A 16496-nucleotide genomic window follows, 5' to 3' on the forward strand; every position below is an offset into this window, starting at 1 on the left:
TAAACTATTAATACTAATAATATACACGTTTGTGTTTTAAAAAAAAAGGGCCATCGTCTTCCTCAACAACATACAACCATTTTTGCTCCATTTTATCTCTGTATGTTTTGTTTTCTTGATTCAATTCAGCCCTTTTTACATTTCTAATTCCGATCATTTAGTTGTCTGCTGCAATAACTTAGTAAGGGCTGAAGATCATTTTTAAAATTTTTAGAAATTTTAGAAGTAGAAAAATTAAGAAAATGAAATTTTGGGTGAGGGCTTAAGCCCTCCCTCATTACATGTGTGTCCGCCCCTGTTGTTTGAGACATGATAGAATCTGTATCGCAAATCGGAATACATATCTCCTGTGTTTTATCTGTTGAAGCGTAGAAGATTCTTGATTCTAAATAGATTCTGGATTCTAGATTTGGGTAGATATATACTTGGAATCGCTGACAAAGTCCCCCAAAATTTATTCTTAAATCGAATTAAATACACGTATTTTACGGATTTAAAGATTGTTATTTCTTATATTTAAAATTAATCATACTCTTACTCTAACAATTTGTTTTCTTTACAGCCATATGCCCCTACTATTAAAATATTATAATAATTATTATTAGAGGACCAGATACCCGATCTTGATTAGGAATCAGGTATCGGGGCCTTTTTTTTTATTGTTAGGATTAGGTATTCAAAAATTTCAGGATCGGATATCCATGATGCACGACCGACAACCCTAAATTTCATATACAAATCCTCTACTTCAAATAGTCTTCAATCAAGAATACAAGACAAAACATTGCTACTAGATTAAAACAAAGGCAACGCGTAGCAGCAGTGACCTTGAGGTCACAGGTTCAAACCACGCCACCTGCTAGGAGACTTTTGGCCTTAATCCGCAAGTCGGGTCGAGCAGGATTAGTCGGATTCTGCCAAAAGGCGGTTTCAGTACACCTGTGTTTAAACCGAAAAAAAAAGAGATGGAATAATTGAATGGAATAGATAAATAAAATTCATTTAAGCCTCCCACTGTCTTCAATCATCATCCCTTTAAGGCTCTTAGCCAGCCACATTGCTGTATCTCTTGGAGACACCTTTTCCTTCCCAAATGGCTTCAAAACCACTGACAGTTCCTCCAACTTGCTCTGCTCAAGCAAGTCCGCACACAGCTCAAGCAGCCCTTCGAGCGCGTCCGCCCTTTCGCTGAACGATCTCGCATCCGAGGAGACGGTCTCCTTCACACCTGCCTCCTCTGGTGCGTTTGCCTGAGCTGAGACGGAAGAATCCGATGCTGCGTGGCAGATTGTGACGGAAGAGGAGGCGTCTGTCACCGGCGAGACGAGGACTTCCTCGTCGCTCGCGAGGTTAGGAGACGGGATCTCCATTCGCAAAGCACACTGAGTTTCCTCACCACAAGCACTATCCTCTGAATTCTCGTGGTGTTTCTTCGAGCAGCTTGCTGTCGTGCCCAAGGGTGATGAGGACGAGCTGCTAGGGGTTCGTACGCTGTTGCCAAGCTCAATTCCACGGGCTGAAGATGCTGCGCTTCGACTGTTCCTACAACGCTGCATGATTTCTTCCCGGAAATTCAATGATTCCGTGGCTTTATCTGTGTCACGTCCCGGCTGTCTCGTCCGAGCATGAAACGAAGAAGTTCTGTCGAGAGCTCGTTTACAAGAGGGCTCTGCATCAGAAACGAGCTTTGCAGGAGCAGAGGAAGGGGTTGTTACTTCATTTCTGGCTCTGCATCAGAAACCTGTAGACTCTCCATCACCTGACGCTTCGAAGAACTTCCACAATGGGGAGAAGTAATTTCTCTGCCTTTGCCTTCTTTTAGAGCCTTAATGATGTTCTTGATGACCCTCGGCTGCTTTGGCACGTCGCCCCTCTCAGCTTCCTTGGTGTTTGCAGGCGACGTATTGTTTCCCTGTAGGCCATCTCTCGACTGAAGCTGCCCGCAGACACGAGTTTCAGCAATCTCTTCTTGAATCTCGCTCGCCATTAGGCTCTCCCTGTCTATGCGTGAACTGCAGCTGCTGCTTTCGCTTTCAGCCATATCCTCGCGATGTTCATTAGCAGTAAAAATATGTCTTGTAGGAGCAGTGTAAGATTGACGGTACTCAGCAACGTAAGGTTGCAGAAACGGGTGCTTCAACAGCTCAGACGCCTGATAGAGATTTGAAACCGGATTACACAAAGCCTTTGTAGAGTAACGAATGACATCTCGAGATACTTACACTGGCCCGTTGCTCGGGATTTTTACGCAACATGCTTTTGATGAGCATTTTCCTGCGATTAGAACATGCCGTGTGATGAATCCGCGAATTTCTGATGTTAGTAAATGCTGGTAGAGAATAAAGATCACGACACAATGAATTTACGTGGTTCGATTTACTGAGGTAAATCTACGTCCACGGGAAGAAAAGAGGGCAGAGTTGTATTGCTTGATCTGTTTTCTACAGCTTACAATACAGACTTGCTATTTTATATTTGATCTCTAGAGAGCGAGAGAGTCTAACCCTATCTATCTGATCTAGGTTTTATTTATACATTGAACCAAGATCGTGGCATGCAGCACCATTTACTAGGTAGTGGATGTCGTGGAGATCGTGGCGATCTTGCATGGGTCCACTATCCTGCATGAGTTAATGACTGCTTGACACCACTAAATAGATCGTGGGTGTAGTGGAGGTCGTGGAGGTTCTGCATGAGTCCACTATCTCCCAGTTCGGTCGAATACTGAGACCGAACTGCTGAACTATTGCCGAGCAGCTTTTGCCGATCTGAGAGTAGAGCTTGAATGGTCGGCTTTTACCGAGCTGTAGGCTGGGGCCGAACTCTTTGGTAATGCCGAACTGATTGGTCGGCTTGTACCGAGCTGTAGGCTGGGGCCGAACTCTTTGGTAATGCCGAACTGATACTCTTCCTTGGGCTTTGGGCTGATGGGCTGTCACTGCTATTGGGCTTGTTTAGTCCGTACTCCATCACTACCCCCCCCGAAAAGCGAAGTGAATCACTTCGGCGAAGCGAGTCACTTCGGCATTCTGGATAAAGGTGCGGGGTAAGTTGATGTTTGTCCTCGGTCTTATGAAGTAAACTCTTCTTTGACCGGACTTGGTCCTTGGTCTTATGAAGTAAACTTCTTTGACCGGACTTGGTCCTTGGTCTGATGAAATAAACATCTTTGATCGGAATCGTCTTTAGTCTGATGAAATAAACATCTTTGACCGGACTCGTCTTTGGTCTGATGAAATAAACATCTTTGACCGGACTCGTCTTTGGTTTGATGAAATAAACATCTTTGTCCGGACTCGTCTTTGGTCTGATGAAATAAACATCTTTGACCGGACTCGTCTTTGGTCTGATGAAATAAACATCTTTGTCCGGACTCGTCTTTGGTCTGATGAAATAAACATCTTTGACCGGACTCGTCTTTGGTCTGATGAAATAAACATCTTTGACCGGACTCGTCTTTGGTCTGATGAAATAAACATCTTTGACCAGACTTGGTTTGTGTCCTAATTTGGCGAGTTTTGTCGCTCGGATCGGACTTTCCGTTGTCCTAATTTGGGGATCGGACTTTCCCTTGTCCTAATTCGGCGAGTTTTATCGCGTGGATCGGACTTTCCCTTGTCCTAATTCAGGCAAGTTTTATCGCGTGAATCGGACTTTTGTTGCAGTTCGTTTCAGACGGAGTGCTTGATTCTTAAGCTGAATTGTGGTCTTGTATCCTCTTTAGAAGCTTGGACTTCACAATCGTTAGCTTGCAGCTCGTTTCAGACGAACTGCTTGTTTAAGCTGAATTGTGGTCTTGTATCCTCTTTAGAAGCTTTGACTCACAATCGTTGGCTTATTGCAGTTCGTTTCAGACGAACTGCTTGTTTAAGCTGAATTGTGGTCTTGTATCCTCTTTAGAAGCTTTGACTCACAATCGTTGGCTTGTATATGTTCTAAGAAGGGGATCAGCCTTCGAAGAACAAGATACCTCAGTAACATTTGTAAGAGACGACACGCACAGAGACAGACAAAACACACAGACAAAACGCACAGAGACAAATAAAGACCAAGCAAACCAAATAAAGCACATTGACCGAACAGGACTCAAGACTGACTGACCGGACTGTCTCTTACAAATGGAACTTCTTGAGGTTGGAAATGTGCCATGTTCGGGGTACCTGTTCTCCTGACATGTGAGCCAATTTGTAAGACCCTTTGCCGAGGACTTCTGACACCCGATACGGACCTTCCCATGTGGGTTCGAGCTTGCCCAGCTTTTCTGCTCGGCTTACTTCGTTGTTTCTCAAGACGAGATCTCCCACTTGAAATTGCAGCTTCTTCACCCTTTGGTTGTAATACCGGGCTACTTGCTCCTTGTACTTGGCTGCTTTTATGCATGCCAATTCTCTTCTTTCTTCGGCAAGATCTAGCTCGGCTCTCAGTCCGTCGTCATTCATTTCTGCTGAGAAATTTAGAGTTCGGGGACTGGGTATGCCGATCTCCACCGGAATCACGGCTTCAGTGCCGTACACAAGACTGTACGGAGTTTCACCGTTGGAGGTTGTGGGTGTAGTTCGGTAGGACCATAGGACTTGAGGGAGATTTTCTACCCATTGTCCTTTGGCTTGTTCTAACCGAGCTTTTAACCCTTTCACCAGGATACGATTTGTTACCTCCGTTTGTCCGTTTGCTTGTGGATGAGAGACCGAAGTGAACCGCTGTTGAATATTCAGCTCTTGGCACCAATTCTTGAACGTCTTGTCGGTGAACTGAGTCCCGTTATCCGAGATGAGGATGTGGGGTATGCCAAATCGGCACACTATGTTCTTCCAGATGAAATCCAATGCCTTCGAGCTCGTTATCGTAGCTACTGGTTCAGCTTCCACCCACTTCGTAAAGTAGTCCACGGCAACGATTAGGAATTTTATTTGCCGAGGAGCTTGTGGTAGTGGTCCTACTATGTCTATACCCCATTGCATAAAAGGCCAAGGGCTTTGCATAGTGGATAGATCGGTCTGCGGCATCCTTGGGATATTTGCATGGATTTGGCACTTCGGGCATGTCTTGACGAGCTGCACTGCTTCTTGTACCAAGGTTGGCCAATAATATCCCCATCTTAGAACTTTTTTTAGCTAAAGCTCTAGCTCCGATGTGGCTGCCGCACGATCCTTCATGAACTTCTCTGAGGATGTAGTCCGTCTCTTCTGGTCCTACGCACCGCAATAACGGCTGGAGGTAAGACTTTCTAAAGAGGACTCCTTCATGAAGTTCGTACCGAAGTGCTCGGCATGTGATTTTCCGAGCTTCTCTCTTATCCTCGGGCAATTGTCCTTGATCCAGATACTGCAAGATCGGCGTCATTCAGTTCGGCGAGCTGGATACTGAATGTACCTCGGCTTCATCAATGCTTCGATGCATTAATTCTTCCGCCTTTGAGCTCGGATCTGAGGCCAACTTACTTAAGGTATCTGCTCGGCTATTTTCCGCTCTGGGAATGCGGATTATCCGAAAATAGGAGAAACTTCGGCTGATGCTTTGCGCTTTGTCCAAATACTTCTTCATTCTCTCGTCACGAGCTTCATTTGTACCCAACATGTGATTTACTATGACTTGTGAATCACAATGGACTTTGAGAGATTTGACGAGCAGACTTTGCGCTAACTGGAGTCCGGCCAGGAGGGCTTCGTACTCGGCTTCATTATTAGTAGTTGAGAACGAGAACCGAAGTGAATAGGTTACCTCGTGTCCATCGGGAGCGATGAGCAGAATACCAGCTCCACTTCCCGTTTTATTCGAAGCTCCATCTACGAATCCGCTCCAGCAGTCCGGCGGCTCTTCTTCGGATTCCAAGGGCTGTGCTAGTTCGGCATTGGCAGAATTTTTCTGTTCGGCAATGACAGGGATTGCTTGATCGAACTTGGCCTCTGCAAGAAAATCTGCCAAGGCTTGTCCCTTGATGGCTTTTCGAGGTAGGTACTCGATTGAGTGTTCTCCCAGCTCTATGGCCCATTTGGCGATTCTGCCTGATGCTTCTGGCTTGGTCAAAACTTGCCGAAGAGGCAGATCGGTTAAGACGCATACCTTGTGAGCATAGAAGTATGGCCGCAGTCTCCTTGCTGCATTTACTAACGCCAGAGCAATTTTTTCCAGAGGTTGATACCTTGTTTCTGGACCTCTTAATGCTCGGCTTGTAAAGTAGATGGGAAACTGCTTTAGGCCTTCTTCTCGTACAAGCACCGCGCTAATGGTTTGATCAGATGCCGCTAAGTATAAGAAAATCACTTCGGCATCTGTTGGAGCAGAGAGAATTGGAAGCTCGGCTAAATAACTTTTGAGCTCGTCAAAAGCCTTTTTCTGCTCTATGACTTCAGAGACGATTTAGTCTTCTCGGCAGGGAGAGCGTCAATAGTTAGGATTACTCCATATTGCGGCTCGTTATCGTCTTCGGGATCCCGTTGCCTTTTCGGATCCTGAGGAGCGCAGTTCGCACCTCCCTGCTTTTTGTTCCTTTTCGGCTGCTTGCTTTGGTATTTTTTTAACGTCCCTGCTTTCACAAGGGCATCAATACCTGCAGCCAAATGTTGGCACTCCTCGGTATCGTGACCGTAGTCTTGATGGAAGGAGCAATATTGATCCTGAGGTCGGCGCGCGGCCGATTTCGTCATCCGCCTTGGCTTTTCGAACATATCGGAATGTAGTTCGAAAATTTCCGCTCTTGACTTGTTTAAGGGTACGAACTGAGCGGGCGGCTTCTCAGGATTGAGACGTGGTCCCAATCTGCCTTGCACCGGAGTCCTTTGAATCCTTTCGAAAGGAGTTCGGCGAGGATGTCCCTGATCGCCAAAAGGAGTTCGGCGAGGATGTCCCTGATCGCTATGATCGGGCTTCCTCCTGTCTCCTCGGGATGAGCTGTCTAAAGACCGTTTGCGACGGTCTGCCTCATCGGCACGGGAGAACTGGTCCGCAATGTCCCACATCTCTTGAGCTGTTTGCGGACTGCATTCCACGAGCTTTCTGTAGAGAGCTCCGGGCAGGATTCCATTTTGGAATGCCGAAATGACAAGTAGATCGTTGAGATCATCTACTTGTAGGCATTCCTTGTGGAATCTCGTCATGAAGTCGCTGATCTTTTCGTCGCAACCTTGACGTATAGAAAGCAGCTGAGCCGAAGTGATTCGGGCTTCCGCTTTCTGAAAGAATCTCCTGTGGAAAGCATCCATTAGATCTCGGTAAGATCTAATGCTGCCTTGGGGGAGGCTATCGAACCACCTTCTTGCGTTCCCGATAAGCAGCTCGGGGAACAGCTTGCACATATGGACCTCATTGAGACCCTGGTTTGTCATATTATATTGATAGCGTCCCAAGAAGTCATGAGGATCCACTAGCCCGTCATAAGTCATTGACGGTATCCGGTAGTTCCGCGGCAAAGGAGTTCGGGTGATATCGTCCGAGAACGGAGTCTTTAATGCTCCGTACATGGCGAACCCGACATTTCTTCGGTACGGAGGAGATGGAGTTCTCCTGTGGTTCCGGTACCGAGGAGGAACAGGAACATGTCGGGGTTGAGGATTCTTTCTCCTAGAAGACACGTCACTACTGCGGTAGTGACTTTCATGTCTGGATGAGGAGGGAGAATCCGCCGTTGTCTTCTCCGGCTGTTGGCTCTTCTGCAGGAAGGTTAAGAACTCCTCCTGCTTCTCGGCCAAGAACAGCTTGACAGCTTCATTTAAATCGGGCTGCTGGGAAGACTCGGTGCGATCTCTCCTGGAGTGGCTTGTTCCTTCTTCGTGAGAACCGGAGGTAGATGTCTCCCGAGGCCGTTTTTCAGACCTGCGAGCTGGACTAGCTTTCTCACGGTTATCACGAACGGTATTTCGGGTAGTGTGTGATCTGGTATGCATTTTTTTGGGGTGGAAAAAGGGTCAAAAATTCGCTTTATCACAAATTTGGTTCTCTGTTTCCCACAGACGGCGCCAGTGATGAATCCGCGAATTTCTGATGTTAGTAAATGCTGGTAGAGAATAAAGATCACGACACAATGAATTTACGTGGTTCGATTTACTGAGGTAAATCTACGTCCACGGGAAGAAAAGAGGGCAGAGTTGTATTGCTTGATCTGTTTTCTACAGCTTACAATACAGACTTGCTATTTTATATTTGATCTCTAGAGAGCGAGAGAGTCTAACCCTATCTATCTGATCTAGGTTTTATTTATACATTGAACCAAGATCGTGGCATGCAGCACCATTTACTAGGTAGTGGATGTCGTGGAGATCGTGGCGATCTTGCATGGGTCCACTATCCTGCATGAGTTAATGACTGCTTGACACCACTAAATAGATCGTGGGTGTAGTGGAGGTCGTGGAGGTTCTGCATGAGTCCACTATCTCCCAGTTCGGTCGAATACTGAGACCGAACTGCTGAACTATTGCCGAGCAGCTTTTGCCGATCTGAGAGTAGAGCTTGAATGGTCGGCTTTTACCGAGCTGTAGGCTGGGGCCGAACTCTTTGGTAATGCCGAACTGATTGGTCGGCTTGTACCGAGCTGTAGGCTGGGGCCGAACTCTTTGGTAATGCCGAACTGATACTCTTCCTTGGGCTTTGGGCTGATGGGCTGTCACTGCTATTGGGCTTGTTTAGTCCGTACTCCATCACCGTGGATCAGTCAGCACGCGCAAAATGAACAGAGGTACGAGTATTTGCAAGAGAGAAATTCGTTATCAGATCAGTCCGAGTCTAGTGGGGTACGAAGCAGAAAGAAAAGGTCGGTAACATCACTCTATCAACCCCTTCTCGTCTCGTCTCAAAGCAAAACGACAAGATCAACGAGAAGAAATAGTTACTTACAGGGACGGGGAGTAACAAAGAGGCAACGGGCCAATGGCTGATCGGTTAATCTTGCTTATTAAGCCAGCCATATCCTGAAAGCGCGCACACAGTAAGAATGTCAACACGTGAGATAAGTAAGACGAATCCGAATACATAACATACAGTTTAGCAATCATACAGAAGCCTTGAATGCACGACGATGAGCAGCCATTTCGTACATACAGCAACCTGTTTAACACAGGAAAGACGGACATTCAAGTTGGGCTCGTTCTATATCAGTAGATAAGATTAAAATGGATAATTACATACCAAGGGACCATATATCGGATTTCAAACCATAAGGAATATCAGCAAGTAGTTCAGGGCACATGTAATTCGGAGTTCCGACAACCTGTGCAAAAAACAAAGATGAAGGGTTGCATTCTTGAAATCTTTCGCTACAAATGTCAATGCAACGAATGAGATGGAAGAATGCTTACTGAAGAAGTCAAATCATCGGCTTTCAAAGTTTTAGCAAGCCCAAAATCCCCTGCTCGAACAAAATATAATAAAGGATAACATCAACGAGGCTTTACTCGAGCTAGAAATTACAACAGCAAAGAAATGAAGCTTACCTAGACGAATATCTTGATCTTTGGTGAGAAAGATGTTGGAGCACTACCAAGATAAATAAACCATATAATCATTTAAGCAGACAAAAAACAAACGTCGAAATACGATTAGGATTAACACCGAAACGCTTACTTTGAGGTCCCGGTGGAGAACAAAACCAGAATGAAGATACTCGACTGCCAACAACAGCTGAGTGAACCACTTCAACAGTTTCTGCATCACATCATTATATTCGACTCTTAGCTGGCTATGAAAAACCGGGATACTTACATATGAAACATCACAAAAAAAGGGGAACGATATAAAACCTCCTCAGGAAAGTATTGGCCATTGGCTTTCTTCATAAGCTCAGCCCTATTCAGTTATCATCACCAAACATCTGAATTAAATTCGCTCAAACCATTCAAGCACAATAAACACGGCATATGCAAATACTTACATGTCACCACCTTCACAATATCCAGTAACTATGCAAACAAAGCAACCCTGCATACAAGAAGCTAACTAAATGCCCAAAACATAGCTCACGAATCACAAAATGATAGTACTATCTTTTGCTGACATTACCTTCTCCACCCAAGCTTCCTTGAACTCGACGATGAACGGGTGCTGCAGCCGAGCAATCAGAGCCATCTACACACCCAAACACCACCTTAATGAGCTCACCATTCACACACAAAATTCACCCTCCAGCATATCAAACAAGATGAAATTTTGAAATGGCCTTCTACACATCCAAACACCACAAATGCAAGCACACTAAACCACCATTTTACATAGTACAAAATTCAACCTCCAACATATCAAAAAGATGAAATTTTGAAATGACCCTTTTGCCAAGAACAGTAAGAATAACAAAAGCAAGCATACACCTAAAAAAATCTAGAGGAAAAAAACACTAGAAACAACCTCTTGATGAGCTGATCTTCTGCAACGTTCTGTTTGTCTAGCTAATCGAATCTTCTTCAGCACATACCTATTAAATTACCAAAAAATAAAAATAAAATCTATATTTCTTCGAAAATCAAGAAAATTAAGTTATGGGTCTTAAAAAAATGACTTCTTTCTCGATCTTACTTTTTCCTTTCCAGCTTGTGATTAACCAAAATGGCTGCACCAAAAGCTCCACGCCCAATCTGCTCCATGATCTCATAACGATCCATTTTTGACTCCATCTTCTCAGCAATCTGTCCACATAAGAAATTGTAAACTCTTGAGACTGAAGAAATTTGTGATATTTATTACTGCGAAAGCGAATGAACTGAAGTGGTGCAGGCAGTGGCATTGTGCATGAGCGCAATAAATGAAAATTGTGAAATTAATTAACCTAATCTTTGGATTTTCTGCAGATTAGATTCAAATAATTTGTTGAGTAGAAGAGATTCAACAGACTAAATCACCGGAAATGAAGGTAGCATTGAAATGCAGTTAAATCTGGGCACTGATTTTTTTATGGGTTTAATTATAAAGCTGGGAAAAGTAAGAGATGAAAGAATATATGCTTCTGTCTGAGTTTAAATTATGTTTAATCACATACTCCACCTTATTATTTTATACTGATAAGATTTAGCCTTGTTTGGTTTTGTAGTAGTAGTACTGCATAAATGGTAGTAAATAATTAAGAAAAGATTACCTTTTTTATTAGATATTACTAGTATATAATTATTTTCAAATCTATTTTAATTTGTTATATGTGCTTTATTTTATTATTATAACATAATATATATCTAATGATAAAAAAATTTATATAAATATAATCCAATTCAATTTAAATTTTAGGAGCCGTAATATGTACATAGTACAATTTATAAATGATACTCAATTTACAACAATTATTACATATGTCATAATTATTCGTCTATGTGCTAACAAATTATAAATGACACTCAATTTACCACAATTATTACAGTATGTCATAATTATATCATCCAACAAAATTTTATGGGTTTGGCAAATAATTTATGTAATGCAGTGATCAGATTTGTTTTGGTGTGTTTGGCAAATAATTTATGTAACAATGAGATTTTGTTTTGAAATATCTCTAATTGTTAACTACTAATTTTTTAAATGCAGTGAGATTTGGTTTTGGTGTATCATGGATTTTTGTGTAATACATTCATTCAATGGAATTCTCTTTTTATTTTTTTAAAAAATAAATAAACAATTTGTGTGTGTGCATAATTGCATATCATCATCATTACTTCATAGAATCATAATGTATTCGCCTATATGCCATTAATAATTGTAAATGTTTCTTGTGTTGCTCGACAATAGTATTTATTACGAAATTGAACATTCAATTTACTATTTTTCGCACTATTTGTACACACTAGTTTGAGGTTAAGTGCTATTCATATATACAAGGCTGTCGTATATTAAATGCCACGACTAAAAATACTGAATTTTATACACAAAATAAATGGAAAGTGAATTATGTATATAATCAATTTTCGCATAGTTTTAACTTTGATAAATTATTTAGTTATAAAATTATTTAATTTAGTAGTAACACGGTTCAATATGACGTCGGTTTGGTTGGTGTCTGATAGTGGCACATAAGTAAGTCATCAAGTCGTATCAATACCAAAATCTATAAATTAATAATTTAGAAATCTCAACCAAGTTTAAAACTAACATGCAAAATTGAACTTTAACAATAGATTTGAACGTTGCTTGAAATGTAAGTAAAACAATTACTACATAATAGTAAATGAGCATTATAGATTTAGTGGGTCGGCCAACCAGACCAAAAGGTCTATATTTACATATAATAATGAAAATGAGTGAAGTACGCCAATTGGCGCACTTTAGCGTGAAGTGTGTGATATTTGCAAGCCGGATTGGCCATCATTGTTGGGCCGGCTATCATGTCTCATCCCTTTTGCGTTGGCATTGTCTATCATGCGCTCATGGTGTCCCCGGGAAAACAGTACTCGCGGGTGGCAAATTGTGCGTGTCGGATCGTTATTGTGACGCCACGACGCGATGAGCCCAAATATATACCTGAGTGTGTCATGGGTAAGGACCATCTCAACATTAGCACGAACATGACACTATTCATAAAGACATAAACACAGTTTCATAAGTATTGACACGACGTGATAACGCGATGAATATCCAATTGTTTGGCCACTTTCATTTTTAGTTAATTGTGGACTTCTTTTTACGTATTTCCAAATACAAATTTTCACGTAAAACTGAACCAATATTAATTCACTAATCTATATTCTAAGATAGGGGTTAATAATTAATAATATGACAAGAATTAATTGGGATACTGAATTAAATGGGCCGAGCTTTGTGAATAAGATTACCATAAATTGAAAGTTATACTTATCACTTATGGGCTAAACCCGTATATTTTGTTGGGCCCATCTAGTAGAGGTGAAAATTAGTGAAATTGATCACTAACACGATTCGCCATTTTTTCATTTCTAACTTCTTTTATCTTCTATTTATTCAATCTCAATTAATAACACTCCAATAATTTTAATTCTCTTACTTTACTAATTTATATTAAATTTATGTCATTCACATTCAAAACTATTGCTAGTGGATGGAGCCCTCAAAGAAAATTACTCTCTCCGTCCCACAAAAATATAGACATATGAAACGGCACGAGAAGTAATGCTCAATTTATAAAGTAAGAGAAAAAATAGAAAGAAAAAGTGATTATAGTATTGTTAGTGGAGAATGAATTGGTAATAAATCCGAACAAGTGATAAATACCTTAAGATAATGTTCAACTAATAAATAAGATAATTGCGAGAAGTTTATGTAAGATTAAAAAGACCGAAAATCACACAAGTTTTTTTAGGACAACATGAATAAATAATATTGAAACATGATCACAAATGAACTATCTTCAATTCCAAGTTTTCCCCCTTCAAATAACTAATCAATTAAACACATTTTGATGACGTCATCATATCCTTAAACTCGTCGAAATCAATAACTCCGTCACAATTCTTGTCGTACACCCTTATCATTTTCCTACACTCTTCCAAACTCTTCATCTTCAACAAACTCATCCTCGTCTTCGCCATCTGCAGGTCCTCGCAAGATATGAAGCCATCCCCGTCCACGTCGAAAACCTTGAAGGCCTTCCACAGATCCTCGTCGCTGTCGCTGCCCTTGGCGATCGCTTTGTAGAAGAAAACGAAATCCACGTAATCGAGATCGTTTTCACCTACGACTACGAGCTTCTTGACATTGGTTTGGTTTTACATTAAATTTTGTATTTGTAAATACATAAAAAAAGGTCCACAAATAACTCAAAATGAAAGTGGCCTACAATTGGATATTCATTGTGTTATCATTGCAGATTAAAACGTGGCAAGTGCCTTTCAAAAATGTGTACATGAAATCCGCGACATTCCAGAAATGTTCATTTTTATAGAACAAAGGAAGTGGTATAAAACATTAACAAGTGATAAATACCTTAAAATGATGTTCAATTTGTTATGCAAAATAATAGTGATAAATGAAATTTGTCTATGATAAAATTAATCATATGAGTGAAGGTGAGATACATTGCTGAGACAGACCAAGATACATTATCACAAATCGAGCTTTTGAAAAAATAACAACCTTTAGTCACAAGTAAACACGATCCTAAAAATGCTCCAAAATTAGAAGTCGAAGCACATGGAGGCCGTTTGGATAAAAAGCTCCTAAAAGAGAAACTCAAAATGGATTAAAATTAAAACGAAATTAAAGCAAGATGAAAATTACAAATCACAACACAAAATCAGAATTGCTAGTAAAATCCATATCAAAAGGACTGAAAATCATTACTTGTAATATAATATATTGAAACATGATAACAAATAAATCTTGGATTCCAATTTTGTCCTTCAAATAAGTAATCAATCAAACACCACCAGATGACATCATATCCTTAAACTCGTCGAAATCAATAAGTCCATCAGAATTCTTGTCGTACACATGGATCATGTCCCTAAAATCCTCCCAACTCTTCTTCTCCATGAAACCCATCTTCGTCAGCGCCATCTTCAGCTCCTCACAAGATATGAAGCCATCGCCATCGACGTCGAAAACCTTGAAGGCCTTCCACAGGTCCTCGTCGTTGTCCTTGGCGATCGCTTCGTAGAAGGACAAGAAATCCGCGTAGTCGAGATCGTTTCTGCCCACGAGCATCTGGAGCTCTTCCGGCGTCGTCTCGATTCCGATTCGGTGGAGAAGGGTGTGCAGCTCGGAGATGGTGATTCGGCCACTGTTGTCCTTGTCCAACCTCTTGAAGAGCTTTTGGAGATCGTTTGTGCTTATTGGTGACATTATTTTAAATTTGAATAGAGAGTGATTTTTTAGAGTAGTATTTCTGGTGTTTTTGGTGAAATATATAGACATTGGATTGGATTGTAGCATAATAAATTACAGTGTAATATATTCTGAATTTTGGTAATTTTATAAATCATGTTCTTAAATTTAGTCTCTCCGTCTCTCAAATATTGTAATTTCGGTGTAATATATTTTGAATTTTAGTAATTTTATCAATCCGATTCTTATATTTACTCCCTCCGTTTCTCAAATATTGTCGAACTTTGATCTGAAATGGGTTTTTAGATATATAATGAAAAGTTAGTGAAATATGACTTTTAAATATTTGTTTATCATATAATATGATTGAGAATGGATTAGTAAAATATGATGATTATTGATTATCTCTAAAAGTGAAATGTGACAGACTTTATGGATAAACGAAAATGGTAAAATATGACAAACTTTCAAGGTTGGACAAAATGGTACATCAATTTTGTTAACCTTAGATTTAATATGATTTTCGAATTCTTTAGAATTATAGATAGGATTAAAATGATCTTTGATAATATTTGGAATTCTTTCATAATCTTCAGAAACATACAGTTTATGTCATATATTATGAGAAAAAATTTCCTAGTCAAGGAACACCAAGGTGGCAATCATATTTGCTATGTCACACGCATAAACTTTTGACAAATGGAAATATATATAACTCTAATTCCAACTAGATATATAGATTATGGAAACACTATAATTATAAATATATACCATTTATTATATGGAAAGTTTGTGCACATTTTATGCATAATAAATACACCATACTTATAGGTCCATCGTTTCATGTATTTAAAATTATTAAATCATTTTTTCACTAAGTCATTTTACACGTATATTAATTATACTAAATCATCTTACACTAAGATTTTTAGGAGATTACTTTTTTCTTCTTTATAAATACAGCAAATGTAGACAAATAAAAAGTGTAATTAACTTCAAATTTGTTGGCATAAATACTGCTCCATATAAATTAAATTAATAATACAAATGATTATGTAGTGTCTAATTAAATAAAATATATGGATAATTATTTAGTGTTGATATTAACTGTATGAATATTATATATTTTGTTAAAATTATAAAAATATTTAATAAAATAAAATAATTTAAAAACTAATTTTAAAAATATATAATAATAATAATAAGATTATTACTAATTTTATTACATTAATCATTTTTAATATAGCATGAAAAAACTTCATAAACAAAATAGACAAATGATTGTTGCATGATAAAGCAATTAAATTTAAAATTTTATAAACTAGAACTACTATTAAAAAAATGATCGTCATTCCAATGGCTATATATTATGTGGTATATATATTATTTAGTGTTTATATATAGTGTGTCTATTATGTATAGAATATGCATAAACTTTCCATATAATAAAATGGTGTACATTTATTATAGAGTGTTTCCATATTTTATATATCTAGTTGGAATATATATTTCCATTTGTCAAATTTTATGGATGTGAGCTACCAAATAGGATTGCCAGTTTGGTATTCCTTGACTAGGGAAATTTTTTTCCATATATAAATCGCATCTCATATTTTTATTCATAGATTTAATGCTACAAATACTTCATAGAGAATTAAAAGCACATGTAGTAATATTTTCATTGAGTGATTGAGTACGATATATGCGATGTGGCAGTCAAATTTGATTAATCTTAATCAACAAGAGTAATTACATGAATTAACTGATCATAATTCGCTGTATTTGACGTATAA

General features: G+C 39.7%; 2 protein-coding genes across 2 annotated transcripts; both read right to left on the reverse strand.

Annotated features, from left to right (window-relative positions):
* Window positions 1–945: 945 nt before the first annotated feature.
* Window positions 946–10920, reverse strand: LOC121741963 (serine/threonine-protein kinase Nek3-like). The gene is made up of 15 exons (XM_042134954.1): window positions 10751–10920; window positions 10501–10610; window positions 10333–10399; window positions 9991–10056; window positions 9863–9909; window positions 9732–9777; window positions 9556–9636; window positions 9426–9468; window positions 9291–9340; window positions 9121–9202; window positions 8990–9039; window positions 8830–8903; window positions 2223–2274; window positions 1949–2152; window positions 946–1250 (listed from the first exon to the last, which is right to left on the reverse strand). The coding sequence occupies exons 2-15, from the start codon at window positions 10596–10598 to the stop codon at window positions 999–1001; spliced, it is 1212 nt and encodes a 403-aa protein (XP_041990888.1). The 5' UTR covers window positions 10599–10610; window positions 10751–10920; the 3' UTR covers window positions 946–998.
* Window positions 10921–14295: 3375 nt separating this feature from the next.
* Window positions 14296–14721, reverse strand: LOC121741648 (probable calcium-binding protein CML44). Its single transcript, XM_042134501.1, has one exon. It carries the CDS (start codon window positions 14719–14721, stop codon window positions 14296–14298), a length of 426 nt encoding a protein of 141 aa, XP_041990435.1.
* Window positions 14722–16496: the final 1775 nt, after the last annotated feature.

The sequence above is a fragment of the Salvia splendens genome, chromosome 7, assembly GCF_004379255.2.
Source record: "Salvia splendens isolate huo1 chromosome 7, SspV2, whole genome shotgun sequence".
NCBI classification, from domain to species: Eukaryota; Viridiplantae; Streptophyta; class Magnoliopsida; order Lamiales; family Lamiaceae; genus Salvia; species Salvia splendens.

Coding starts and splice junctions, on each gene's coding strand:
- LOC121741963 (XM_042134954.1), bottom strand. CDS start 10,598: ATGGAGTCAAAAATGGATCGTTATGAGATCATGGAGCAGATTGGGCGT. Junction 9,203..9,290: donor CCGATGATTTGACTTCTTCA/GTAAGCATTCTT, acceptor TTTTTTGCACAG/GTTGTCGGAACTCCGAATTA. Junction 9,040..9,120: donor ATCCGATATATGGTCCCTTG/GTATGTAATTAT, acceptor TGTGTTAAACAG/GTTGCTGTATGTACGAAATG.
- LOC121741648 (XM_042134501.1), bottom strand. CDS start 14,721: ATGTCACCAATAAGCACAAACGATCTCCAAAAGCTCTTCAAGAGGTTG.